Source organism: Meriones unguiculatus, chromosome 14, assembly GCF_030254825.1.
Source record: "Meriones unguiculatus strain TT.TT164.6M chromosome 14, Bangor_MerUng_6.1, whole genome shotgun sequence".
Classification (NCBI taxonomy): Eukaryota; Metazoa; Chordata; class Mammalia; order Rodentia; family Muridae; genus Meriones; species Meriones unguiculatus.
In genome coordinates this window covers 85,964,052-85,990,237 of record NC_083361.1, presented here as the reverse complement: position 1 = coordinate 85,990,237, position 26,186 = coordinate 85,964,052, and the positions used below count along the sequence as shown (strand labels likewise).

Below are 26,186 nucleotides of genomic sequence, written 5' to 3'. Positions count from 1 at the left end.
GCTGCTCTTCCACAGGATCCATGTTCACATGCAGGAAAAGAAAGATCCATACACATAAATAATGACCTTATAATTGAAAATAAAAGAAACACAAAAACTCAACAGTGATCACCAAAGGGTCTACAAATTCCCAGGATTTATATTAAAAAGACATCTCTCTCTCCCAGGGGTGTTACAGGATATTTGATCACATTGTGAACCCTGAGATTGTGAACTGAAAACAATAACAACAACAACAAAAAAAACCTGTTTCTTTTTGTGGTGTGGCTCAGCCCTAGCACACACCTTTTACCCATGATCTAAATAAAGTCAGCTGTAGGTCAAGAGACGGAGCAAACAACCAATCAAAAGGGAGTGAACATAAGTAAACAGAAAGGAGAGATGTTGAGTTGAGGGCATGTAAGACTGTGGAGGAGAAAGGGCTTCTTCCTTCTGGGACATTGGCTGAATAGGAAGGTCAGCTGGGTGTTTTCTCTGTCTCTCTGAGCTAGCAGGCTTTACCTCAACATCTGGCTTTTGAGTTGTTGTTGGTAAAATTGAGCAATTGGGATTTTGTTTTAAAAACAACACTGGAGAAAGTCGGCTGTGCGTGTGTGTGTGAGTGTGTGTGAGAGACAGAGTTTTACTGTATAACCCAGGCTGTCCTGAAATTCTAGAGCCTCTTACCTCAGCTGCCCGACGGGTGCGATTCCAGGCATGTGCCACTATAACCTGTCAGCTCACCTCTCAATCTCTGAAAGCTAGTCACTGGCCAACAGCTCAAGGGCATATGCCAAGCCTGGCTATATTTAAATTCAGTATTGGTGCTAGGTGGTGGTGCACGCTTTTAATCCCAGCACTCAGGGGCCAGAGACAGGTGGATCTCTAAGTTCGAGGCCAGCCTGGTCTACAAAGTGAATTCCAGAAAAGTCAGGCTACACAGAAAACCCCTCTCTTGAAAAAAACAAACAAAAAATTCAGTATTTTTATCTCATTTCTGCATCCTTTACCAGGCTGACGGAGATTCTTTTCAGTGAGCTCTTTGCTGCTGTTGGCAAATCTTCCCTTTTCTTCTGGTTGCTCAATCTGGAGAGCGTAATCTGGGAGATGTTTGCATTATCCCTCCTCCCTCTATGGAAGATGCCTAGCTGACTATCTGGGTGGGGAGGAGGAAGAGCTGCAGAGAAGCCGAGAGCTGGCAGGACCCAGGCCCAGACTCTGACGTCAGCTTGCTTGGCTGTTCCTTCTCTCCCTCTCTCCCTGGCTTCCTTCATTCCTTCCCAATCAGCTTGATGGGGCCTCTTTGCTCCACCCAGATAAAAATCGTGGTAGACAAGGACACACTCTCAAATGTTGGTCTCTGGCAGTTCTGTGTCCCCAATGAGTGCCGGGGTGTAGGTCGGTGGGAGCTGCAGCAGGTGGTACAGTGTCACAGTCCTGGATGTCTGGAATTGGGACACTTAGCCCTGAAGGCGTTACAGCTTTTGTGAGACACCTGAGGCGTCTGAGATCCGTCTGTTCCTAAAGACTTAACAGCTCCCTGGAACTCCTCTCTGACCAGAGCCTTTCACAGTTCTTGCCCGGCTCTCTCACCCGCGCTCTGCTTCTGTCACCCTTCTTCCTGACCTGGCCACCCCCTCGGCTGCTTTTCCTCAGCTGTCAAGCAGCTTTCGTGGCCTGGCTGTCAGTGCCACCCTGCTGCCGCTGCTGTTTCTTCCCGTATGTTACCAGCTGACAGTAGCTAAGAAATTGCCACTTCGGAGAAGCTTTCTATTAGGCCTAATGAGCAACACCAGAGAAGGAAGGTGCCTTTGGGTGACTAAGTGAGCCTGAGCAACTCACTCACACAGCCAGAGACCTCGTGATTGGACCAGTCTCTGCCTGGCCCCTTTAATACCAGTTAGAGCCACGGAGGTTTGCTTTAGGAACAATCGCAGCTTTGCTTCTGAAGAGCAGTTGCAGCAGTCCCTCTGTGGGCCACCAGAGGGCGTGTTTCCGACAGACGGTCGGAGCCGGTTCATCTAGAGTTCACCGAGCCTGGTAATCCAAACCGCTGGAAGCGGCCCTGGCTGAAGCTGCTTTCAGGAGCTGGCGTCATCAGCTGTTATCCTGCGCACTCTTTTCAAGCCCACTGTGGAGACCAGCCTGCGGAGGCGGAAAGCTCGTCCCCTGGCTGCTTGACTCACCGCTCTTTCTTCCTTCCTTCCTCTTCCTTCCTTCCTTCCTTCCTTCCTTCCTTTCTTTCTCTCTCTCTCTCTCTCTCTCTCTCTCTCTCTCTCTCTCTCTCTCTCTCCTTCCTTCCTTCCTTCCTTCCTTCCTTCCTTCCTTCCTTCCTTCCTTCCTTCCTTCCTTCCTTCTTTTTTTTTTTTGCTCAAAGTAGCTGGAGCAAGGGAGAGTCTTCAGAGCTGCTAATGAGGGAGTCAGATCACCCTACCCCCAAACCTTTTGCTTATGTGCAGGAAAGTGGACATCAGGAATACCTAAGTGAGAACGTAACTGCTTACTACTATAAACACTAACAGAGATTATTGCGTATTTTAGCAGTTTAACCTGCCAAGGATCCCAGGGAGAGATAACTCCCTGTCTCCCTTCCTCCCCGTTTCTTTCCACTCTTTCCTCTTTCCCTCCGTTTTTTCTCCCATCTCTCTCTTTTCCTCCTTCCTCCCATCCCAGCCATAGGGAACAGAAAAGTTAGTCAGAGTTGGGTAAGATTGGGACTCTCCAGACACCAGAGAATGAGTTGAAGGCAAAAGCTGAAAACCAGCGTGGTTTGGAAGGTGCGTTTGCTGGGGCTGCTAAGAAGGGATAAGCCACTGGCTAACAGGATCTGTGTGGTAAATCCCCCAGAGATGCACGCACAGCACGGAAGGGCTGAAGGTGTCCCCGGGTCAAGATTAAAGAGACCGGGGAGCCAAGAAGGAAGGCTTAAGGAGCCAGGGTGCACGGCCCGGAGGGAGTGACAGACACAGCCTGCTGGGAGGCAAAATGAAGACTTAACCCCGCCCTCCCTCCACCTCCCGTCCGCTCTACCCTACCCTCCTCCCTACCCTATCTTGAAGACTTGGGTCAACATCACCTCGGAATCACCAGGTGACTTGGTCAGAAACTGAAGGGCAGATATCTGAGTCAGGAAAGCTGGAGAGGGGCCTGGAAAAGAGGGCGCCTTTCCCTAGGGCCGGTGGCCCCTCCCTGCCTTTCCCTTCCACCTTGGTAGCTCTTTCCTGATCGCTTCATCTCGGAGGCTGCTGAACCAGGCCCCACTTCTGGAACCTTCTTGGGAATGCTGCTCTGATCAGCAGGAACCATGAGCCCTGCAACTCCGGTGAGGAGCTCTCTGGGTCAGGAGGAAGTTGTTGGTGGGGGTGGGGTGGCCCTAACCAAATAGAAGATGCTCTGGTCTCTGGGTTTCTCTGTCTGCTCCTGCACAGGTGGGAATCTGGACTGAGCTAGTCAAAGCAGTGACAGAGGAAGGTCAGATCCAGGAGACAGGATCTTCTGACCCACTCATCATTAGGCCTAGCCTCCTGTCTTGTCAATATTTCACCCAGGCAGTCGCCATACCACAAGGTCCAGGCTGTCAATCCAGCCCTTTGTTATATGCTGGCACCCTCTGCAGCTTTGTCACCTGCCAGCCCACAGCTTCTCCCCCAACCCCTCACTCGCCTTCTAAACCTCCTGAAGACCCTGAACTTTCCGCCAGCACTTGTGTGAGGGGCTCAGTCCACACTGGGAAATGTTGCTCCCACATTAAGACCCCTTAGCTTCCTCTGGGAAGCCTTTCTGAACCTCTTGGGCGAAAGGCGACTTCCTGCTGCTTAAGCCACACTCTGCTCTGCTACTCCGTTTGAAGATTTGAGTGTGAGAGGGCGGTGAGGAGTCTGACTTGTAGCCCAGGCTGGCTTTACTCCGTGCTCAAGGCTAACCTGCCCTTCCCAGTCCCGCTGTGACAGCTCTCCAAGTACGGGCTACCACACTGGGTCTTTTATCAACTTGAGTATAATTTCCACTTAATTCTGTTTACAAAGGGTATCGTTTTCTTCAACTTGTGAAGGGCTTGGGCTCTTTACACGGGAGTGGCTTTGGAGGGTGCACGGGTGTTTAGTCCTGTGGGGTTCAGGACGGTATTTCCTTTCCAGCTTGTCAACAACATTGTTCTCTTTCAGAAAGGGTAGAGCTCCACATACAGCTTGGGAAGCACAAAGCTGCTGAATAGAGTAGCTTCCGCAATGTCTCTGAGAGCTGTGGATGTGGCCTCTCTATGTTTTGAATAACAAACTTTTGTTTATATTTAAAGACAGTTTCTCTAGTAGCCCTGGGTGGCTGTCCTGGAACTCTGTAGGCTGGCCTTGAACTCAGAGGTTCACCTGCCTCTGCTGGTGTTGGGATTAAAGGCATGCACTATTATCACCCCACCATTTTTATTTTTTACTTACTTGTTTATTTTTATGTACATGAGTGCTCTGTCTTCGCGAACAACAGAAGAGAGAATCAGATCCCACTGTAGATGGCTGTGAGCCACCATGTGGCTGCTGGGAATTGAACTTAGTACCTCTGGATGAGCAGCCAGTGCTCTTAACTGCTTCGCCATTTCTCCAGCCCCCTGAACAACAAACTTTTAAAAATTAAGATTACATTTACCTCTGTATGTGCATGCGTGTGCGCACCTGCGGAGGTGAGACACAGACTTTTGGGAACTGGTTCTCTCCTTGCCACTTTGTAGGCCCTGGGGACAGAACTCAGGTCATCAGGTTTGGTGGCAGGCATCTTCTCCTGATGAACCGTCTTGATGGTCCAGAAAACCTTTTCCCTTCCTTCCTTCCTTCCTTCCTTCCTTCCTTCCTTCCTTCCTTCCTTCTTTCCTTCCTTCCTTCCTTTCTCTTTCTTTCTTTCTTTCTTTCTTTCTTTCTTCCTTTCTTTTCTTCTTCTTCTTATTAGAAATCTTGCTATATAGTCCAGGCTGGCCTTGAACTTTTAGGCTCTCCGGGCCTTGAGGCATCCTCTAGACCAGCAATTCTTGGAGTCACATATTTACAGTACCATTCACCGCAGTAGCAAAAATACAGCTGTGAAGCAGCAATGAGATCATTTTATGTTTGGGGGTCACCACAACCGAGGAAGTGTCTGGAAAGGTTGAGAGCCGCTGCTCTAGACTGAGACTCCAGAGCAGCTGTGCATACAGGCCACCTTGTTCAGTGGAAATCAGGACTGGAGATGGAGCTGAGAGTCTAACCGTGCTCGGTAAGCCCTCTACCACTGAGCCAAATCTCCAGTCTCCTCCTCTTCTTTCTCCTTCTTTCCTCCATCCCTTCCTCCCTCTCTCCTTCTTTCTTAAATTTTGAGATGTGGTCTAAGCTGCCCAGACTGGCCTTGAACTTATTCTGTATCACAGGCTGGCTTTGAACCTCCTGCCTCTCAGCCTGCCAGGTATCGGAGATTATTGATCTGTACAACCAGGCCCAGCTTCTGCCGAACTTAATGTCTTGTCCTTGGGCATCATTGGGGCAGTTTGTCCAGCAATCATCTATACATGACTACAGCCCTTTGGAGAATGACCTCTCATTCTCTCTCTCTCTTTCTTTCTCTCTCTCTCTTTCTGACTTTCTTCTCAGAATGAGGTCTCAAGCTCTACATTCTTTTTGTTTTCATTTTTTTCCTTTATTTATTTATTTTAGACAGGTCTCATTATGCAGTCTGGGCACTCTCTCTTAGACCAGTCTGGCCTTGATCTTTGATAATCCTCCTGCCTCCAGCCTTTGAGGATTACAAGCCAGGCTTCAAGCTACACATTCTCTTGTCTCTCATTGTTTTATTATTATTATTATTACTTTGGTATGTGTGTGTGTGTGGTGGTGTGTGAGTACGTGTGTGCATGTGGAGGCCACAGGCCCTTCCTCAGGAGCCATCCACCTTGTTTTCTGAGAGACGGTGGTTTAGGATTCAGATGAGGCTGGAAGGCCAGTGAGCCCCAGGGATCCACCTGTCTCTTCCTCCCCAGGATGCATACCAGCCTTTAAAATGTGGGTTCTGGGGATCGGAACTCAGAGTCTTGTGCAAGCGCTTTATTGACTGAGGTCTCTCCTCAACCCTCTGGCCACACGATCTTAAGAGAAAGTCTTTTATGTTAAGGATGGAGTGTCGATCAGTATTTAGCCAGTCCTGGAATACATCTCTAGTACCAAAAGGGGAAAACTAGGTGAACAAACAAATGTCTCAACAGAAAAATAAGTTGGGTATCGTCCCAGCTGCTCAGGCAGATCATTTGAGGGAGCTGTGGAAATACAGGCGGATCCTAAGGAGGAAGGAAGAACATGAAATTACGTGTGTAGCCTTTTACCCCTTCTGGGGTCAGCACAGGATGCCATTGCGGGCTGTTTCTGCCCAGTGTAGGACTGTGGACTACAAATCCCATCATGCCTCAGTTCTTGAATTTCTCCACGCCACGGCCCCTCCCTGGGAGTGAGTTGGATCTGGAGGGCGGGGCCTGGGGGCATCTGTGCCCTGGGCACAGCCTGGGGAGTGAATGCCTCAGGCTCTCTGGGGTACCACAGCGCAGGTGCGACTTGCTGAGCTAACAGCTTCGTCGCGTAGCGGGCGTTTGTGGCAGCCGCATCCGCAACAGGTGTGAGCAGGTGGGTGCAGCAAGGGGAACCTGAGAGGGAGTGTGCACCCGACCCTCTTGTGAGATCTGTGTCAGAGCTTGGACGGGGCCCCTGAGGAGAAACACAAGAGGCCCAGGCTTCCACTCTGGGTGCGCCAGCCCTATTTGCGCAGCAGCAGGTGTGAGCAGGTGGGGGAAGGGCCCGAGGCATCTGGCAGAGGCACCTGCGCATAAATAAGTCGTCCTTAGTAAGAGAAGGCACCTGGACCCCAGTCCAAGCTCCATCACATACAGGGAGGGATGCGACATTTGACCCCTTCCCTCCAGTTCAACCTCCTTTACGGTGCTCTCTGTCTGGGAACCAGAGAGGTCACAGTGGCTGGCAAACTTTGGCTCACCTGGGGGTCTTTAAGGTGGTGGCTTGCCTCTACCTCCACAGTTACGATTCGGAGCTGGCCTGATCCTGCACACTGAGTGGTGTGTTTTTGTTGTTGTTTGGTTTTGTTTGTTTGTTTTGCTTGGTTTTGTATTGTTCTGTTTTTGGAGACAGGGCTTCTCTGTGTGACCCTGGCTGTACTGGAACTCACTCTGTAGACCAGGCCGACCTTGAACTGGGAAATCTGCCTCCAGAGTACTGGGATTAAAGTCACAGGGCATCGCCGCCAGGCCTGGTTTTGGTCTTTTGAGACAGTCTCACTGTGTAGGCCTGCAATTTACTATGTTGACCAGGCTAGCTTACAGTTCCCAGAGCTCTGCCTGCCTCTGCCTCCTGAGTGCTGGGGTTAAACGTTATGCCACTACACCCAGCTGGCATTGGGTCTTTTTAAAGGTCTTGGAGAGGAGCTGAGGTGGTCGGGTGTGGAGCCTGGCTCCAGTGCTTCGTATCAAGGGGGTTTATGTAGTTTGGACCTCTTCATGCCCCAGTTTCCCTGTCTCTAAAATAGGAATGCTGGCAAGGATGGTTGGGAAGCTGAAATGAGATAATGGGTGAAGGCAGAGATGTGTACCAAGCTCCATGGCTCTTATCTGTACTCAGAAGATGGCCCCGTGGGGTCTGAATATGAGAAATTCATTGACTGATACCCTGTACTGCTCCCATTTCCAAATCCCATTTCCTAACATTTATGAGCTCTAAAAATTCCTCACTCCAGCCTCTACCTGCCTCATACCAGCCAGAGGAGCATGGAGCCAGAGACTCGCTAAGGTTCTGGAACCCAGCCTGGCCTGGGCTCTCATCCCCGCCCCCACCCTGTCCTACTGGGTGGCTGCCTGCTGACCCCATGGGGACAGTGTGCCCATTCTCTACAGGGCAGAGTGGTAGGAGGGAGGGAGGAGAGGCCTGGCCTGTTTGTTTACTAACGCAGTCTCGCAGTCTCGCAGGGTTTCAGGCCCTCTGGGGAGGGCAGGGCGGGGGGCTTTTCTCTCAGGAGCCACACTGAATTGTGGCTCCTCTGACAGGTCCCACCCGACTCCACCCTGGAAAGCCCTTTTGAAGAAATGGCCCTGGTGAGGGGCGGCTGGCTATGGAGACAGAGTGAGTGATTCTGGGTCAAGTCCTTGTCTGCCTTTCACCTGATCCCTGGGCTGGGAGGAGGGAAATGGTGCGTCCTGCACATCATGGCAAAGCTTTCTCCCCACATCAGGACCTTCCAGCCTCCTCTTTATTCATGGTCTTCTCATTTGTGACTGTTTAGCAAAACTGAGCTCTTCAGGACCAACCAGATTTCCCCCTTTGATGAGCCCTTTCTGGCTGTTCCTCTAACCCCCTCTGCCACAGTAGCACCAGGCTGGGTCACAGGCTCCTTTTCAGTTCCCACACTAACTTACAAAACAACTGTCTTCCCCTCCAATCTTCCCGCCTCCCTTCCCCATCCCATACTGGCCCTAGACTCTAAACTGCACATTCCCCAGGCTACAGATAAGTTTGATGCTCTGTGCGTTCATAGCACTGCAACCCAGGCAGGACACAGACCAATGCCCAAGCAAAGTGAGATTCGTCTCTGCTCTAGACCCATAGCTCCAAGAAACCCTCTTTATTTTTTTTTGGGGGGGGGTTGTAATGCATTGGGGGGAATACAAAGTTTCATGTAGCCCTGGTTGGACTCAAACTCACTGTGTGGCCAAAGATGACTGTGTACCCCTCCTCCACCACATGAACGCTAGGGTAACAGGCATGTGCCACCATGCCTAGCTCGCTTTCTTTGTTTTCTCTGAGACAGGTCTTGCTCTGTAGTCCAGACTGGCCTTGAAGTCCCTTCATCCTCTGAGTGCTGGAACTACAGGTGTGAGCCTCCACACCTTGGTTTAAAAACCCCTTCTGTTTTGAACCACAGGGGCCACAGCTGCCCCCCGCCCGAACATCATCTATCCAGGGCTGTGAACTGAAGGAGATGTCCTGGAGACATCTTTGGGCTAGGATCCCCCTTCTCTCTTGCTCCTGTCCATTCTCAGTTCATTTGGTTTGACAGATAACAAATATAGGTCCTGCTGGGTTTTAGGACCTTATATGGGGAGGTGCAGATCCCTAATCCTCTAGAAGAGCCAGAGAAGATACAGATGACTGTCACTCAAACCAGATAGAGGCTACGGGTAGACTTGGGCTTGTCTTGGAAGTTCCCAGGAGCTGGTATAAGCGACCGTTCACAGTTCAGCACTTTTAGTGAGCCTCTGCTGTGTGCCAGGCGAGTGAAATATAAAAAAAGAGGCCTTGTCTTCATTTTGGAGAGTAGATAGAGAGAGGTGACAGTAATTGGGAGTAGACCTGAGGGGAGTCTGCGGCCCCATCTGGGGCTCTTGCCCCTGGCAGGCTCAGGGTTCAGCCCCCCTGGTGGGTCGGGATATCGTGCAGGCTCCATTCTCCGCCGCTGGAAGCGGAACTGGTTCGCTCTCTGGTTGGACGGCACTCTCGGCTACTACCGCGATGAGACGGCACAGGACGAGGAGGACCGTGTGCTTATCCACTTCAACGTCCGGGACATAAAGGTCGGCCAAGAGTGTCAGGGTGAGCAGAAACGCTTCTTTGATGGAACTCTGCCCGTGGTCAGTGTCTTCCCTGTACAGTCTGAGAACTGTACCCGGAAGGCTCTGGGTTGCCTTCAGAAAGCTCCCATAAACAACTGCTGCTGGGCCATTGCCAAATACAGGTCGCTGAGTTAAGAACCTGGTCCTTGGTTGTGGTCCTATGCTGCGCTGTGCTCCATAGCGGAGTCCAGATAAGATGCTTGCAGGCACTCGAGAGTGCATGAAGATGAACTAAGCTCCGGGAAGCCGTGTGACTGGCCTAGAGTCACACAGCAGATCTAGTGCTTCAACCAAGACTGAGGCCGCAGCGTAATAGAGTAACTGAGAGATGCGCTAGAAAGTCACAATGTGGAAAGGTCGAAAGGGTTTGAAGGGGACAGCAGCCCCCCAAGAAAGTATGTGGGATCAGAGGTTGGCAATGACCAGCAAACAGGACACCAGGGAGTCAGCCCCTACTGTGTGTGGTTTCCTGGGGTGGGGCCCGCTAGGGCCTGCATCTCTGGACTCCCCATGTTTCGTGTCTACTTCCAGATGTGCAGCCCCCAGAGGGCAGGAGCCGAGATGGCCTGCTGACAGTGAACCTACGGGAGGGTTCCCGCCTACACCTGTGTGCGGAGACTCGGGATGACGCCATGTAAGTGGATTCAGGAGGTGTGTGGAGTGGGGCCCTGGGGTGCAACTAGAAGAGGGGATTAAGACCAGTTAGCAAGGTCATGTCATACAGGCTGAGGAGAGGGACAACAGCGCAACCGCTGGTAACCGGTGAAAACCCAGAGGATTCGGGATGGAGGTGCCCCTGCCTCGGGTGCTGGGTCCCTGGGCACTTAGGATCCAATGTTTCGCAGCTCGTGAAATCCCTCACCCAGGGTGATAGAAAGGGCAAGACACACCCAGTGCCGTCTCACAAGAGATGCCCTGGTGGGTAGGACTCTGAACTGAGGGGTAGGCCTACACCTGCCTCCAGAAAGCAACTGGCAGTGCCCGAGCAGGGCACCCAGGATCAGATGCAGCTCATCCTGGGAAGATGAGGGCATCCTCCTCAGTGCCATCTATTCCCTTACATTCTCTCCCTTCCTGCCCTCAGCCCGAGCAGCTGGGCCTCCGCCCTAGAGGAGAAGGAAAGAGATGGGTGTGTGGGTGTGGGGGCAACCAAGCTCTGGGCAGACAGCATAGAGCTGCCTTGTCTACCCCAGCCAGAAGCCATGGCAACTAACAAAGGCCCAATTGTCCTGTATCCACTGGGCATTCCTGAGGCTCGGGTCATGGCTTTGGGAAGCCGTGCAAGTTGGAACGTGGCAGTGGGCTGCAGGCAGAGCATCACCCAGATATGCAAGGCTCAGAAGGCCCCTGATAGACACCACGATCCCAAACTCAGTTGGGATAGCTGAGGGGAAGAGGCTGGACTGGGAGGGACTAGCTTACCTCAGGGCCCTTCGTGCGGCTAGGGCAGTAGAGAGTTGCTCTTGTCTACCTGAGAGTTGGGAGAGGTGGGACTAGGGGCTGGGCAGGGGAGGGGCATCTGTAAGGTGGGACCCTCATCTGCCACCTTGCAAATCTTCCCTTATGGTGGGTCTTGCTTTGCAGAGCATGGAAAACAGCACTGTTGGAGGCGAATTCCACCCCGGTGAGCCCCCCATGCTCTCCCTTCCCCCCTACCCCACGTGCCATGGAATCATGGGTGACTCAGATTCGGTCTCTGCCTATTAGTTCAGTCTAGAGTGGAAAGGTTCATGTAGACTCAGCCTCCTGGAGTCCCCTGTGGAGACGGGAGGATCAGCAGGTGTTCCCAGGAGTAGGGAGAGAAGCCTCCATGAAGCCTCACAGGAGGGTTGTGTGGGAGCTAGAAAAGAAGGATGCGTGTGGCAGACGTGATGCCACTCAGAACAGTCCTGTGAGGATGGGGTTATTGTTCCCGCTCTGCAGGTGGCAAGACTGAGGCTTGTTCCTCCGCACAACAGATACTGTCAGGTTGTCACTGTGTGCCGGGGGCCGGGGGATTGGAAGTAAACAAGGGCTGCAGGCTCTGCCCTCCTGCACTCAGCCTAGAAGAGGCCAGACGTAACTAATTCAGTATTCCACTCTGATTTCAGTCACTGCTCAGGTAAAGGCATGCAGTGTGTCGCCCTTTCTGGCGGTCCAATCCAGGTGTGAGCTCACTTGAGGCTTAGCCTGAGACCTGACGGAAACAGCTTTTCGAGTAAGAGGGACCAGTATGTGTAAAGGCTGAAAGGAGTTAGGGCGTCAGGGTGGCTGACAGGCAGGGAATGGGGTGAGGGTTGATGGGGGAAGCTGGGAGTTCAGGCCTGGGCCTTGTGCTAAGAATATTGGTTATTTTACTTTTTTACTTTGAGTATCACTTTGAATCCCAGGCTGGCCTCAAATTTGCAGTGATCCTCTTCCCTAGGCTTTCCAAGTGCTAGAACTACAGACATGAACTTCCATGTCTTGCTCTAAGGATCCTTAGAGCTAAGAGCGCTGGTAAGGCCTTGACAGTTTTTAAGCAAAAATCGACTGATCAGATCAGATCTGTCTTATACAGTCTTTGTATTGATTTTTGTGACGTGAGTGTGTATTTGCGGTGTGCGTACAGGTGTGTGGAGGCTGGAGGTCAACCTTGGGTGTTGTCCTCAACAGCTGTTCACCATATTCTGGTGCCAATGCTGCTCACTGGGACCAGCTCAGCTAGACTGCCTGGGACCTGGGGCCACCAGCTCAGCTAGGCTGGCTGTCCAACAAGCCCCAGGGATCCTCCTGTGTTTGCCATCATAGCTCTGGGATTAGGCACATGACGCCATGCCTGCTCCTTACCTGGGTCCTGGGGATGGAAATCGGGTTCTTGTGCTTGCAAGGCAAGCATTTTACTGAGCCATTTCTGCGTCCCAGACTTGTTTTGTTTTGTAGCCCTGTGTAGCCCTACCTGTCCTGGAACTCACTCTGTATGCCAGACTGGCCTCCAGCTCACAGATTCTCCTGCCTCTGCCTCCCATGCTGGAATTAAAGGCAGGCACCCCCACCCGGCTACCAGACTTCTATTTTCAAAAAGCCATCCTGTAGCTAATGTGGCCGTGTGTGCTCATCATCCCAGCACTTGGGAGGCTGGTACAGGACTGCTACAAGCTTAGGGTCAGCCTGGGCCATAGAGCCAGACCCTGTCTCAAAAACAAGCACAGAAAGGCCAGCGGGCTGGTGGGGAGGGAGTACCCAGGGACCATCTAGGAGGTTGGGTAGGTCTCATGGCAACAGGCTGCAGGTGTGGAGCTGGCTGACAGGCTGAGGAGCGCAGGCATTTAGGAAGTGCAGGTGAGAGTGCTTACAGACTAGGGTAGGAGCGGGTTGGAAGAGTTGCCCGAGGTCCAACATGGGCCCCCAGCCGCTGCCAAACTCCAGCGTTGACGCTTGTTGCTTCTGCCTGTGGCACAGCCGGGACCTCTCTCATGGAGAGTGTCGACTGGGAGGTAGCGGGGAAGGCAGTTAGGAACCCTCCTGGGTATATCTGCCTGCTGAGAGCCAGGCACTCTGCTGGGCACCTGGCATGGTTAGGTCATGGTTATGTTATGGTAGTTGGTGGGGAAGCTGAGGCCTAAAGAGTGGAGGTGGCTCCTTCAGTCTCACAAGTCTTCAGCAGAGACTTGGCTAGTGGACTTAGGAAGGAAGCTGCCGTTGGCAGGAGCTAGGTGAGCAGAGGTAGGGAAGAAGGATGTGTAAGCGGACATGCTTGCAAATGTGTGCATCCAAGGGCTGGAGTCTGCCCTTGTTGCAAGGTTTACCATAAAGGGAGTGGCAGTGAAGAGATGACTTCTGAGGTACCAGGGCCGGGTCAAGAAGGGTCTCAAAGTCTAGTTGGAGGAATAGACTTTTTCTGAGGCTATCAGAGCTGTTGAGGGCATTAGCAGGGAGGGCTGAGGTCAGGTACTGGGAGAAGACTTGGGTTTTCAGGTGGAAGGTGGTGACAGGAAGCTAGAGGAAGGAATAAGAATCATCAGGGCAAGGGAACCAGGTCATTCTAACCATTCTCCAAAGCTCCAAAGTTCCCTGAGTCAGTGGCCCTGAGGACAGCAGGAGGAAGGAGGTGAGGGCTGACCGTTCTGCACTGTGACTCTATGAAGCTGTGTTGCTCCCTCTCTGCCTGCTCTATTGACCCCTCACCTCTGCCTGGCCCTCCATGCTTCCTCTCTACCTGTCCACCTGCCTGCCTTACTGACCCCTCCCTCTGCCTGGCCCTCCATGCTTCCTCTCTACCTGTCCACCTGCCTGCCTTACTGACCCCTCCCTCTGCCTGGCCCTCCATGCTCCCCAGATACACATCCCCTGGGCTCTGGCTTCCTAGAGCTGGTGCTTGTATTTGTGTCTGTCTGTTCACATCTGTGTCTGTGGGCCTCTGTGTCCCCAAGCCTATGCAGGAGTGACCTGTGCTTTGTGCCTTCACATGCCCCACTCTGGGAAGAGGCTCCTGGGGATTATATTCCAGACGAGGCTGGAATTGTGGGATAAAGACACTGGGATCCCCATGTGCAGGCAACTGAGGTGGGAGAGCCGGAAGGAGGCCGGCTGGCTGAGTACTCAGGTTCACTGAGTAACTGACTCCCCTTGCGCCCCCTCTCTGACCTTCCCTAGACCATTCACAGCTGGTACAGGGGCCTGGTAACATCCCCTAGTCTCGTAAGGTGTAAAGGGCATCTGACATCTCCCTCCCTCTCCCTTCTTGGGTTTCTGTGGCTGGAGCAGGCCCCAGCTGGAGCCATCATCCCACCCAGGAGCCGTCGGGTTTGCCCTAAAGTCAGGTGCACGACCCTCTCATGGAAACCCTGTCAGGTTGAGAGGCGGATCTGGGTAAGTGCAAGCTCAGCCCTTCCTGCCTCCTTCCTGGCCATCAGGATGAGCCTCTAAAGTCACCTGTCCCATTTCTTCCCCGTCCATGAACACCAACGGTTCCCCTTTCCTCACTGGGCCACAGCTGGCTTTCACGGCCCACGGCGTCTGGCCAGACTTGCTTGTCTCCTCAGTCCTGTGCACATTTGTGCCCTCTGCCGCAGCTGCTCTAGCTTTTGCCTCCTCCTGCTGTCCTGTGCTGCCCAAACCCTTAGCTTCTCCGTTCTGGCCAGCTGATGCTCATCCTTAAAAAACTACCTCAAAAGCTGCCACCTCCTCAGAGAGGACTTCCCAGAGCTTCAGGCACTGTCACTCAGGGCACAGTCCTCTGTCCCTGGTTCTTAGTGCTGCCTTCATTCTGCCTGCTCTAAGAGCCACTTTATTCCTGTCTGCCTAGACCCTCTGAAACCGGAACCTATTGCAAGGCAAGGACCAAGTCTCCTTTGCTCTGCCCAGCAAAGTAAACAGGGCTGGGTGTACAGCATGTGCTCCGTCAGTGCCCAGGGATGGGGAGAGTCTGTGCTTAGCCCTTTCACACAGAACTGGCATAAATAGGTCACTTGATGAGTAAGAAAAGAAAGGAAGGGACTTAGTCTGGACCTGCCCTTGCCTGGGTGTTCCTTAGAATCAGGATGGAGTCGCTGCTTTTCTTACCGCTGCGACCAAATAACTGACTAGAAGCAGCTTAAGGAAGGAAGGACATATGTTGGTTCTGAGTTTGAGGGTACACTCTCCCATGGGGTGGGGAGGCTGCCTGCTCACATTTGGGCAGAGAAAGGAGAATGCCAGTGTCCAGCTGGCTTTTTCATTTCCCTTTTTATTTAGTCTAGAACCCCACCCCATAGGATGGGACTGCCCCACTGTGGGGGGGGGGTGTTCCTCTCCTCCATAGTTAAATCTCTGGAAACAGCATAGGCATGCCGAGTGTGCTCCCAGTCATCCCAAGTCCCGCCAAGCTGACAGTGAAGATCAGCCAGCACACAGGTTCCAAGCCTCAACTCTTTCTCTGTCCCCATTGTCAGCTTAGCTGGGCTTGGTCTGGTGTGGGCAGTCACGGGAGCCTGTGGTCTTATGGTCAATTGCAAACTCTTTTCTTGCTCAATGTTCTGTGTTTTAGAACCGCTTAGGGACTTACATGACAACTGCAATGCTGATATCCTCCAAATGCTGGAGGATTTCCTAAGTCTGGGGTGGGGCCTAGGAACTGCAGTATATTTATATACATATAAACATTTCTGTGGTACTGGGGATTGAACTCGGGAGCCAACACTGCTAGGCAAACACTGCTTTTAACACTGAACTATATATATATCCCCAGCCTGGAATTCCGCATGCTCAAGATTAACTTCTGGAGTTGGGTTTGTGTCCTCTGGCAGAGTACATACTTAGCATGAGTGAGGTGCTGGGGATGGGGTGAAGCTTCTGGTGATTGTAGCATGCAGTACAACTGAGCTCAGAAGTACTTAGTCAAGTGATGTAGTCCTACTGCATTCTCCCAGTAGCAGTGAGTGAGAAACTGATGTTACTCAGTTCACCACAGGGAGGCCCGAGACTTCAAAAGGGATTTGAAAGTCCACAAACCTAAGGGGGAAACAGTTTTAGCGCAGGCCAGGTAGTTCTTTGCATCTTACTGATTGCACAGCACTGTGTCCGCCCACAGCAGGGCCTGGACCATGGGAGAAGCCCTGAGGCTTTGGTTCAGGAGGTCTCTACGGTGACCTACCTGTTGCCAAGTGCTCTGAGTTTTCCTCTGGGCCTCCCAGAGCTGGAGGGTAGGAACAGATGCCCCGGAGACTGGAGGTTGTATTTTCCACCCTCTCCCCAGCCTCACAAAGCTACTAGTTCACTGCAGCTTCAGGGCAGGCTGATGGAGTAATGTTGATTTCCCCAACCCCTCTCCCCTTTAAGAATTCTTTCGTCTTTTCTAGTCTGACTTCTCCCCAACCATTACTTTGAAGAAAAATTTTTTTCCCTCTCAAGATCTCGTGTCCACGTTGCTAAAGCCAGTGGCTTACTCTCTCGGCATTGGCTAACAGTTTGTCAGAAAAGCATATTTAGAAAATGAAATCCCGAGACCTCATGGCCTTGTGAAAGGCCAGTGTGCAGACGGACAGTGCTAGGAGATGGCGATACTGTCAGTGGTACATGCATGCATAAGGCCTTAGGTTCAAACCCCAGCATCACAAGAAAGAAAATGTTGGGTTTGGTGGTATGTGCCTATATTCCTAGCCCTCAGGATATGAAACAGGAGGATTATGAGTTCAAGGCAAGCCTGGGCTAAGTATTAAATGCCTACTCCTCCAAAAGAGCAAAGGTTCCAGAGCCATGCATTCCTGTGACCCAGCACTTGGGAGGTGGAAGATCAGGAGTTCAAGGTCACCTTCATCTACATAATGAGTTCAAGGCCAAGCTAGGCTGCATGAAACTGTCTTAAAAATGGTGTGGAGAGAGCTGGGAAGATGGCTCAGTCAGTAAAGTTTTTGTGAAAGCATGAGGAACTGAGTTCAGTTCCGGGCACCCATGTAGAAACAGCAGTGTTCTCCCATAATTTCAGCGCTGGGGGATAAGAGACAGGAGGGAGTTAGCGGCTCGCTGGCCAGTCAATCAGGGTGAATCAGCAAGTCCCAAGTCCAGCGAGAAACTATCTCAACGATAAACAGAAAGCAATTAAGACACGGTGCACCAACCTCTGACCTCTACATGCACCCTTCCTCCACGTATACACAAGGGGGGGGGGAAGAGAGAGGGCCCCATAAGTGAGGCCTTAACAGGTTTTCTGGGTTCCAATGCATGATGCTGTCATTTATGGACAAGAGCATTTCCACAAAGAACAGGGTGTGAGATGGAGAGACTACACAGCCCATTTGTGTTTGTTAGTAAAGTTGGACACAGATGGACTTCTAAAGAGAGTTGGGCCATTCTGGCATGAAGCCTAGTGAGAGACACAGTGAGAAAAGGGGCTAAGAGAGGGGGAGCCTCAGGAGAAAAGGGATCCTGACCCCCTCCAGGTCTGCAGTCCCATGAGGAAAGTGGTTAGGTTTGGATTGGCAGTTACTGTTAATCACGCATGCATTTACTGGCTCTTGTCCTGCACTATCCCCTGATGGCGACACAGACTGAGGGCCTTGTCCGTAAACAGCACACACTTGGGGAACAGGCCAGAAAGGCTAAGAGAAAAGATGAGAAGGGGTAATCACAGAGAACCCAGAAAGAAATGCTTCTGAGTCCTGGAGTGGGTGACTTTGGGAGGCTGGCAGAGGCCTGCAAGGGAGGGCAGGACTCCCACTCTCTCTGTGCGCCAGCACCGGGTTCTGAGGAGCTAGCAATACCTGCCTTTAAGAATCAGAGGTGGTAACACAGGAGAGCACCTCCCTAGGGACCTGCTATGCAGTAGGTGCTGGATGATAGTTACTTCAGTTGCTACTCTTGCTTTCCTTTTCCCCAGTCCTCCTTTAATTCATGCCTAGAGCTTGGCCGCAGTTCCCTTCCTGTGGTGATCAGTCGGGTTTCTCCAATGAGAGCATTGTACAGTTGTTAGACCTGTAAAGGGATGTTGGGAGCCCTGGGAAACTGAGCAGCGTAGGAGACCAAGGCAGGAGAAAAGGCACCACGGGGAGCTGGATGTAGAGGCTGAGCTTTTAGGAGAGAAGGGCTATGGACTTTATGGGGGAGGCAGTGTTTTTCCCACTAGCTTCCTGGTACTGGTGAGGAGGGAGGCCACAGAGGCAAGAAAGGGTCAGGACTAAATACAGATCAGGAACTCCCTGGGCATTTGACCTGACCTGACTTCCCAGGTACGAGTCTACAGCCCATATCAGGACTACTATGAGGTGGTGCCCCCCAACGCTCACGAGGCCACATATGTCCGCAGTTACTACGGGCCGCCTTATGCAGGTAAGCATCCCTGGCACACCTACCCCTCTGCCCACCAAAATCCTGCGCCAGGCCTTGTCCATGATCCATCAATGAAGACTAAGCTTCACCCTTTGAGGTTACAAGTTTTTTCCAACTCCCACCCTCCACTCTGACTTTCCCACTTCCCCCGTCCACCCCTCTCAGACTGGCCTGCAATGACATTTCTGTGTTGCTGGCGACCTCAGGTGGCTATTGCAGGAATAGCACCCTCCCTATTCCCAAGGTCTTAGTTAATAGTGTCTCCCCTGGTGCTGTGATCCAGGTGCCAAGGGATCCTGGGTTTTCCTGCAACACAGTCCCAGCCCCATGGACACTAAACATTAGTGGCCATATGTATGACCTAGAGGCTTGGTGACCTAAAGTTCCTCTGACCAGGGAGCAGAATGAATTGGACTAGAGTCGCCGTGGCTGACCCTGACCCTCACGGCTTTCTTACAGGTCCTGGAGTAACACACGTGATAGTTCGAGAGGATCCCTGCTATAGCTCGGGCGCCCCTTTGGCTATGGGCATGCTTGCTGGGGCTGCCACAGGTGCTGCTCTTGGCTCACTCATGTGGTCGCCTTGTTGGTTCTGAGCTCTGGGGCTCTGACCTCCGGACATGCACATAGAACACAAGACCCTTTTCTTCCTGGACCACCCTCTGCTATCTACCATCTAAACTCTGTCCCATTTTGACCTTTTTCTCTCCATTAAGCCCTCTACGCCTAGCTCATTCCTCCCATCACTTATCCTCCTTCCCTCTCAGAGGAAGCTAACATTTCAGGCACAGATATGGCCGAAAAATCCTCACACCTATTGCCAGACACCCCCATAAATCACATATGAATATATTTCTTTTAGACACAGCAAACATAACTTCATTTGGCTCCAAGTGTTTGAGAGATGGAGATCAGAAAAGGACAAACAACAAAGCCACCAGTCTGGCAAGGACATGTGGGGGAAAGGGGAAAGGCAGGCAGTTTGGGTGCTGTTGGCAGCAAGCACCAGCAGACATTATCTTCACTTGTCCAAAGAATCAAACACAGTTGGCTTGGCGCTGTGGCAGGGGCTGGATTGTAGTTCTCCAGGCTAAGGAGCTTTTTGATTTCAACTATAATGAATGTTATGCCTGTTGTTAGTACTGGCAGTACACAGACTTACCCAAACAGAGTTTGGCACCTTCTTCCCACTCCTAGCTTCTCCGTGAGAGTTGAACTAGCCCTAGGGTTTCTTGGCTGTGGGACAGTGAGCTCCTTGGGACCTCCAGCCTTGGGAAGTTGCTTCCTTTAGGAAATGCCTTTCTGATCCCAGGAGCTCAGCTCTATAGCTTTGACTGATACCATCTGAGGCTTCTTCTCTTCCTTCACTCTGGGGGAGATGGCATTATTTTGCTCAGGGGCCTGACCCACCTTGGCACCATCCTGAGGAACCGCTCATGTGCCTGCCTGTAGGTGGCAAGCAATCTCTCCATTTGATCCTGTTCCAGACTCTTCCACTATCCTTCCATTCCCAGTTGCCAATAGAAAAGCTAAAATCCCTGGCCCAGTGGCCAGAGTGCCCACTAAAGTTCCCTGTAGACGAGGGCTCTGTTGGCTCAGACACTAATAAAGACACGACTAGCCCCGAAACTGGCTCTGCTTGTTCTGTTCTTCCAGGGGGGATCTGTTTCCTCTGGACATCTCTGTAACCCAGCATCTATACTAGTAGAGTGCATTGTGAGTTTAGGTGAAATTAATAAGATGTGAGCTAAACAAGTTTGAGACAATTCATCATTTTTCTATTTTGCTTTCCTTACCTAACATGTCAGATGAAGTTGGCTACCTCTCAAGATTCTCAAGGAGAAGCTATGTCAGGGTCTCTGTTCAATGCGCTGAGCTGATGGATAATCCAGAGCTGGCACTGCCTGAAGAGACCTCCAATATTAGAAAACTCGTGTTTTCTAATATGCATGAATGTAGGAGCCCAAAGCTCAACAGCCACAATGCCTTTATCAGTTCTTACCTTATATTGACATCTCTCACAGAATCTGGAGCTCACCGGTTTGGCTAAACTGACTGACCCGTAAGCCTTAGGGGCCCTCCCATCTTAAGAGCTGAGAGTAAAGGCTTATGTTGTGGCTCTCAACTTGCTTTTCTTTCTTTCCTTCCTTCCTTCCCTTTCTTCCTTTCTTTCCTTTTCCTCCCCTCCTCTCCCTCCCTCTCTTTTTTTAATTTTTAAATATTTATTTATTTATTTATTATGTATTTGTATACATAATGTTATACAAATATACAATGTTGTGCCTGCATGTACACCTGCATGCCAGAAGAGGGCACCAGATCTCATTATAGATGGTTATAAGCCACCATGTGATTGCTGGGAATTGAACTCAGGACCTCTGGAGGAGCAGTCAGTGCTCTTAACCTCTGAGCCATCTCTCCAGCCCCCCTCTCTTTCTTTCTTAAAGATGGTTTCTCTGTGTAGCCCTCAATTCAGAGATCCATCTGCCTCCCTAGTACTAGGATTAAAGGTGTGTACCACCATGCCTGACCTTGGCACCCAGCTTCTCACCTGGGTGCTATGTCCTCATGTTTATGTGACAAAGACTGAAGATCTCAGCTCCTAAGTGTTTGTTAGGACTGTTTCCACCATAGCTTCCCCAAACTAAACTTGAACTAATTAATTCTTCTCATAGAAACCTAGTGGCTATGGACAAACAGAACCCGTACTAGGCTTCTGAAAGCTATCAAATGGCAGAAACCCTTCCTAAAACTGATTTCAGCCAAAGGGAAAACACAGGCAAAGCCACAGCTAGAAGCCAGATTCAAGGATAATTCAGAATGAGATAACACTCCTACACTGAGGAAGCTGTCATTTGTCTCAAGCATAAGCACTGAGTATGACCATATGATAATAAATTGTGCAGAGGGTACAAATCTTACAACGAAGAGTTCCAGGAACCGGGAGGCCAATCCTCCAAGCCATCTTACTGCAGTATTTCACCTTTGTTTTCATCAGTTCCTCTCTTCTCTTGGCAGGGTAGCGTCCCAGCGCTGCCTCTGAAGACAGCTGCGCCAGTGCACTCTCTAGCCCGTGGCCTTACTCTTACTAGTAATGGGGCAGGGGAATGAGTCAGACGTGGCAGGCCAAAAGTAGGGATTTCCCTTGTAGGTGGCCAGAGGACTTCAGACTTTGGGGTCATAAGAAATTTTGTAACTGTTCAGTTGAATCTGAATGGTTTAAAAGTAAACCCTGAGGTTGCAATAAAACTTATTTAGTTTTGGCTTTTTGAGATAGGGTTTCTCTGTGTAGCTCTGGCTGTCCTTGAACTCAGGATGCACATGCCTCTGCTCCCCTAATCCCCAAACCCCAATGCTGGGATTAAAGGTGAGCACCACCATATTTGGCTAAAGCTTAAATTGAAAATTAGCAATGCCCAAGAAATGGTTAGAGGTTCTGTTTGCAGGTCATGTGCCCCTCCCTCCATATGACAAGTTTTGTTTTGTAACCCACAAGAGCCTTTAACTCAATCCTTCTGGCCCAGACTCTCATATATGCATCACTGTGTCAATTAAAATTACTTTAAAAAAAAAAATAGTCATTCCAGGCATGGTGGTGTACGCCCTTAATCCTAGCACTCAGGAGGCAGAGTCAGGTGGAGCTGAGTTTGACGCCAGTCTGGTCTGCAGAGAGAGTTCCAGGACAGCCAAGGCTACAACAGAGAAACCCTGTCTCAAAAACCAAAACCCAAACCCCACAACAACCCTCCCCACCAAAGTCAACCCCCTCCTAAGTCATTCCTTGCCCAACAGCAGTACAATCTCTTCACCAAGTCCTATCAGAGAATAGATGGTATTCTCTGACATAAACCTAGGCTATAATGCCTGTGTGTAGTAGTCCTGCTGGTGTCACAATCAACAGAACAAGCTTAAACACAAAAAAACACACAGCCAGAGCCATTATAAGCACATGTGTAAGGGTATGGCTGATATAACAGTTTGTAATTTTTTTTTTTGGTAGAAGAATTACATTTTAAAATAACACAAGCAAGAGATACAGACTTTATTATTACCTTCACATGATGCATGTAATTCAATGTGCTCTGCTTTTATGTGACTGAAAACACACTAGATCATATAATTACTACAGGTGAGAGATACTTTATGCTATCATCTAACATAATTTTTGGTTTGTTTGGTTTTCGAGACAGGTTTTTTTTTTTGTGTGTGTGTAGCTCTGGTTGTCCTGGAACTTACTTTGTAGATCAGGCTGGTCTTGAACTCCAACATAATTTTTTAGTTCAGTTGTATTTACATGAAGCATTGTTTGATTTATGATCCACCCCTGACCAAAATATCACATCTGGTACATGACTGTTTCTCCTATTTCTACCCCAGTAAGGGCTGTCTTTCAAGTTGCAGCCCCTTTTGCACACCTTTGAAAAGCCCTCCTGTTCCCCCCACATCTGTTCTTGGTATTCATTTATTTTATTAAGTGTACTTTGTAGCAATAGGAGAGAAGCATATGCACATTGAGAAGCATACTCAGCACACTGGCAGAAATGGGGAACCAAGTCAATACCTGCTTTCTGTTTTATTTATATATATTTGGGGAAAGTTGTGTTTAAAAAAAATCTAGACTGTGAACACACTTTACTGCTTAGCTTAAGAACCCCAAGCCAAATAAAAAGAGAAATACGAAAAGCAGCATACTGGTTTCTTCCAAAAACAATATAAAAAGATTCAAATGCAACAGTGTAGGACGACAACTATACCCCCCTTTTCAAAGATTATAATTTCTTCAAATAAAGAATGTGAACCATCTGCCATATTGAATTGATATTTATTTCAGGACATGCCATGTCAAAATAAAACAAAAGAGTCAATCCTTGCTTTTAACAATAATATGTATTATAAAAGCACTTTACAACTCCATCCCATGTTTGAGTATAAGTTACAGGATATGTGGGCTAATGATTATCTGAAAGTATTTCTCTATTCAGATCCATAATCCAAGTGCTCTCCAAGTATTACAAGGTGACAGTATGTGAGGAGTGGAGGAGGAAGAGGGAGAGGGGGAGTCAGGTTCTCCTAGTTAAGGATTTTGTTGCAATGAGTAGGTGAGGAAATATGAAGTTATTTTTGTTACCTTTTCATCTTTATACTGTGTTAAGTAATGCTTACAACATAAACTCCGCAGGCTTCTTCTGAGCTAGAACTCAGAATTTTTTCCCCTGCAAACAATGTATTTACAAATGTGTTTATTAACTTACACAGCAATCTCACAATAACTAGTAAAGATTAAAAGAGTGCACTCCTAGTATATTTGTTTGCAATGTTTCAAGGGAAATACATATTGCCATGGTGATGAAGCTCTAAACATTCAACAAAACACCTAAAAATTCAGCTTAAAAAAAAAAAAAGCAAAGAAATAAATATCACCGAAGAAAAAAAGATTAATTGTAGCTTAAATACAAAACTAAACTGCTAGCTAACTTATTTATATAGATCTAATAAAAAGCAAAAACAGCTTAAAAGACCCAACATTTAAAAAATGCTAAAAAATAAGGCATAAATCTGCATTATAGTGACTTTTATTTTCAGTCTCTCCTTTTCCTCTTAATGCATGCTTTCTTTGACCTGCCTCTAGGGGCTTGCAAGGAAAGTACTTCCATATTTAAATTTGACCTCAAATGTCTGAAGCAGAGGGGTATTTGCTATTCTGTGAGGGTACTTTTGTTGGTAAACATTAGAGATCATTATTTCCTCTAGATACAGTTTGTCATGTTGTCAAATTATGTTCTGCTGGTTCTTGAAGAAAATAGATTTTTACAATGCCTTGTCTGCATAGCATTTTTGAAAAAGAATCCCAAGTTAAATCTATTGCTTTAAAAGGTGTTGATTTTTTTAAGACAATATTTTGACAACTAAAAAATTTGGGGAGAACTGTTAGAACTTTTATAATTTCACCATGACGGAACAAATATTTAAAAAGGTTTTGAAGTACTTGGCTACTTTTCTCTCCCAGAGTCTAGTAAAGCTCGTGTGAAAGGGTCACCTATTCTGGTCAGAAGTATAATTTATGTTCCTTTACCTATAAGCACTCAGTAAACTCATTAGGACTGTGTCATTCCGAAGACACAAGAGAACCCTTCCTCATTCAAGCACTGCCCATCATGATAACAACAGCTGCGCTCCGACCTCAAAGAAGGTCCTAAGTAATTTATATCAGTGCTCAAGAATAATTTTGGACATTGTGGCTCATGGCCAGGAACTAAAGGTATCTGTAAAACTAAGGATAATTACAAAGGGCTTGGTTGGACTGTTGTTTGCCGTCTCGTTTGTTTGGGGAAGGTAAGAACAGAAGAAGAGGCAAGAAAAGCTGGAGACAGCAAGAAGGTAGGCAAATGCTGCTGTGAACTCAGTGCTCCTTAACAAGCCACACACTGCTGCTGAGAGATTTATCATCTTAAAGTACATTATCATAACATTAGAAAGGAAAAAATGTTAAGAAAATGTATCTAATCCTCAAAGTTATCACGAGTATGCTGGAATTGTTTGGCTTTTAAAAAATATAAATAATGAAGACACTGACTTTTTTGTGCTTGTGAAGCTAATAGATCATCTCCACGAAACAGGCAGCAATGATGAATTGCAATACGTTATTACTGAAGGGAAAAGGTTCAAGCCAATATTCACACTGCAGTCAATGAAAGAGTATGGGACCAAAGCAGTGAGCTTCCGCAGAAGGGCTGAAGATGCCAAGGGAGATTAGCAGGAACAGCCTCCTTCACTGACTGGTTGCTCCTGAGGCTTTTCCAGTTTTATGTCAATCACTGAAACAAAGTTAAGGAGTCTGCAAAAGTATACAAAAGTACAAATCTAACTCTGCTGAATTCTGACACCTCTGGCAAGGCCTTCTATTTCTATTTAAGAACACATTCAGTTGTTATTTTCTAGACATATGCAACAAGATGGGAATCTATTCTAAGAAAATTATTCTATATAAACAAGAAAACAATAGAAAAATGATATTCCTTACTCCTCTGTAGAGAATCTGAGTTCAGTTCCAAGCACTCACACTAGCTGGCTCACAGTTATTTGGAACTCCAGCTCCAGAGCATCTGATGACCTCTTCAATGGCTTTTGTGGGCATGCACACACAATCTTTAAGGGTGGGGATGGAGCAGGACACCCTGTGTAAATTCCCCAACACCACAGGAGAATACCATTGCTGTACATGTCAGTACTCAGAAGGTAAAGAATCACCTTCTGGGCTGGCCTGAAATCAAGACTGTCTCAAGACAAAAAACAAACTAGACAAAACAAACCCCACGCTACCACATACCCACAAAAAAGGAAAAAGGGCAAAAGAGCATGCAACAAAATCAGAATTATATGAAGAAGCCAGGTCCACCTGTATAACCGGGCCTAATTTGCTAGAGAAATCCTGAGTTTCTGTGCCCCCAAGATACTAATTTCTACATTCAAGGTAGTAGCCAACTGTGTTCATCTTGATTGGCAACTTGACCAAATTCATAACATCCAAAAGATAAATTTCTGAGTGTTTGAGAGCAATCCCAGAGCTCTCTGGGGTGCAAAGACCCACACTGGATATATGTGACATCATTTCACAAGCTGGGATCCTGACTAAGTAAGAAGAGCTATTGAATACCAGCATTCACCTCAGCTTCCTGACTGATGCACCCTGACCAGCTGCCTCACGATCCTGAGTGAGTTATTCTTGCCGTATCTTTCCCACCATGATGGACTGTGCCCTTAAACAGAGATGCAGAACAAATCCCGCCACCCTTAGCTGCTTTTGTTAGGTGTTTTGTCCAAGTAC

The 26,186-nt window shown here is 49.1% G+C and overlaps 2 protein-coding genes across 7 annotated transcripts in view; one reads left to right on the top strand and one right to left on the bottom strand.

Moving 5' to 3' along the window:
* The first annotated feature begins 3,130 nt into the window (after positions 1-3,130).
* On the top strand, positions 3,131-19,990 carry Plekhb1 (pleckstrin homology domain containing B1). 5 transcript variants are annotated; one of them, XM_060367664.1, is made up of 8 exons: positions 3,131-3,301; positions 8,036-8,111; positions 9,426-9,578; positions 10,130-10,232; positions 11,183-11,222; positions 14,324-14,428; positions 18,262-18,361; positions 18,821-19,990. In XM_060367664.1, the coding sequence occupies exons 1-8, from the start codon at positions 3,284-3,286 to the stop codon at positions 18,955-18,957; spliced, it is 732 nt and encodes a 243-aa protein (XP_060223647.1). In that variant the 5' UTR covers positions 3,131-3,283; the 3' UTR covers positions 18,958-19,990. The 5 variants fall into 5 exon arrangements, with proteins under 5 accessions (XP_060223647.1, XP_060223650.1, XP_060223646.1 ...); XM_060367663.1 differs by lacking the exon at positions 3,131-3,301 and adding an exon at positions 6,451-6,598; XM_060367666.1 differs by lacking the exon at positions 3,131-3,301 and adding an exon at positions 6,456-6,608.
* A 3,174-nt stretch (positions 19,991-23,164) lies between these two features.
* The window catches only part of Rab6a (RAB6A, member RAS oncogene family), a 39,573-nt gene continuing 36,551 nt past the window's right edge, over positions 23,165-26,186 (bottom strand). For both annotated transcript variants that reach the window (XM_060367669.1, XM_060367668.1), the window contains exon 8: positions 23,165-25,176. In XM_060367669.1, coding sequence (XP_060223652.1) covers positions 25,112-25,176 — 65 coding nt within the window. In that variant the 3' untranslated portion in view covers positions 23,165-25,111. The remainder of the gene's footprint in view (positions 25,177-26,186) is intronic.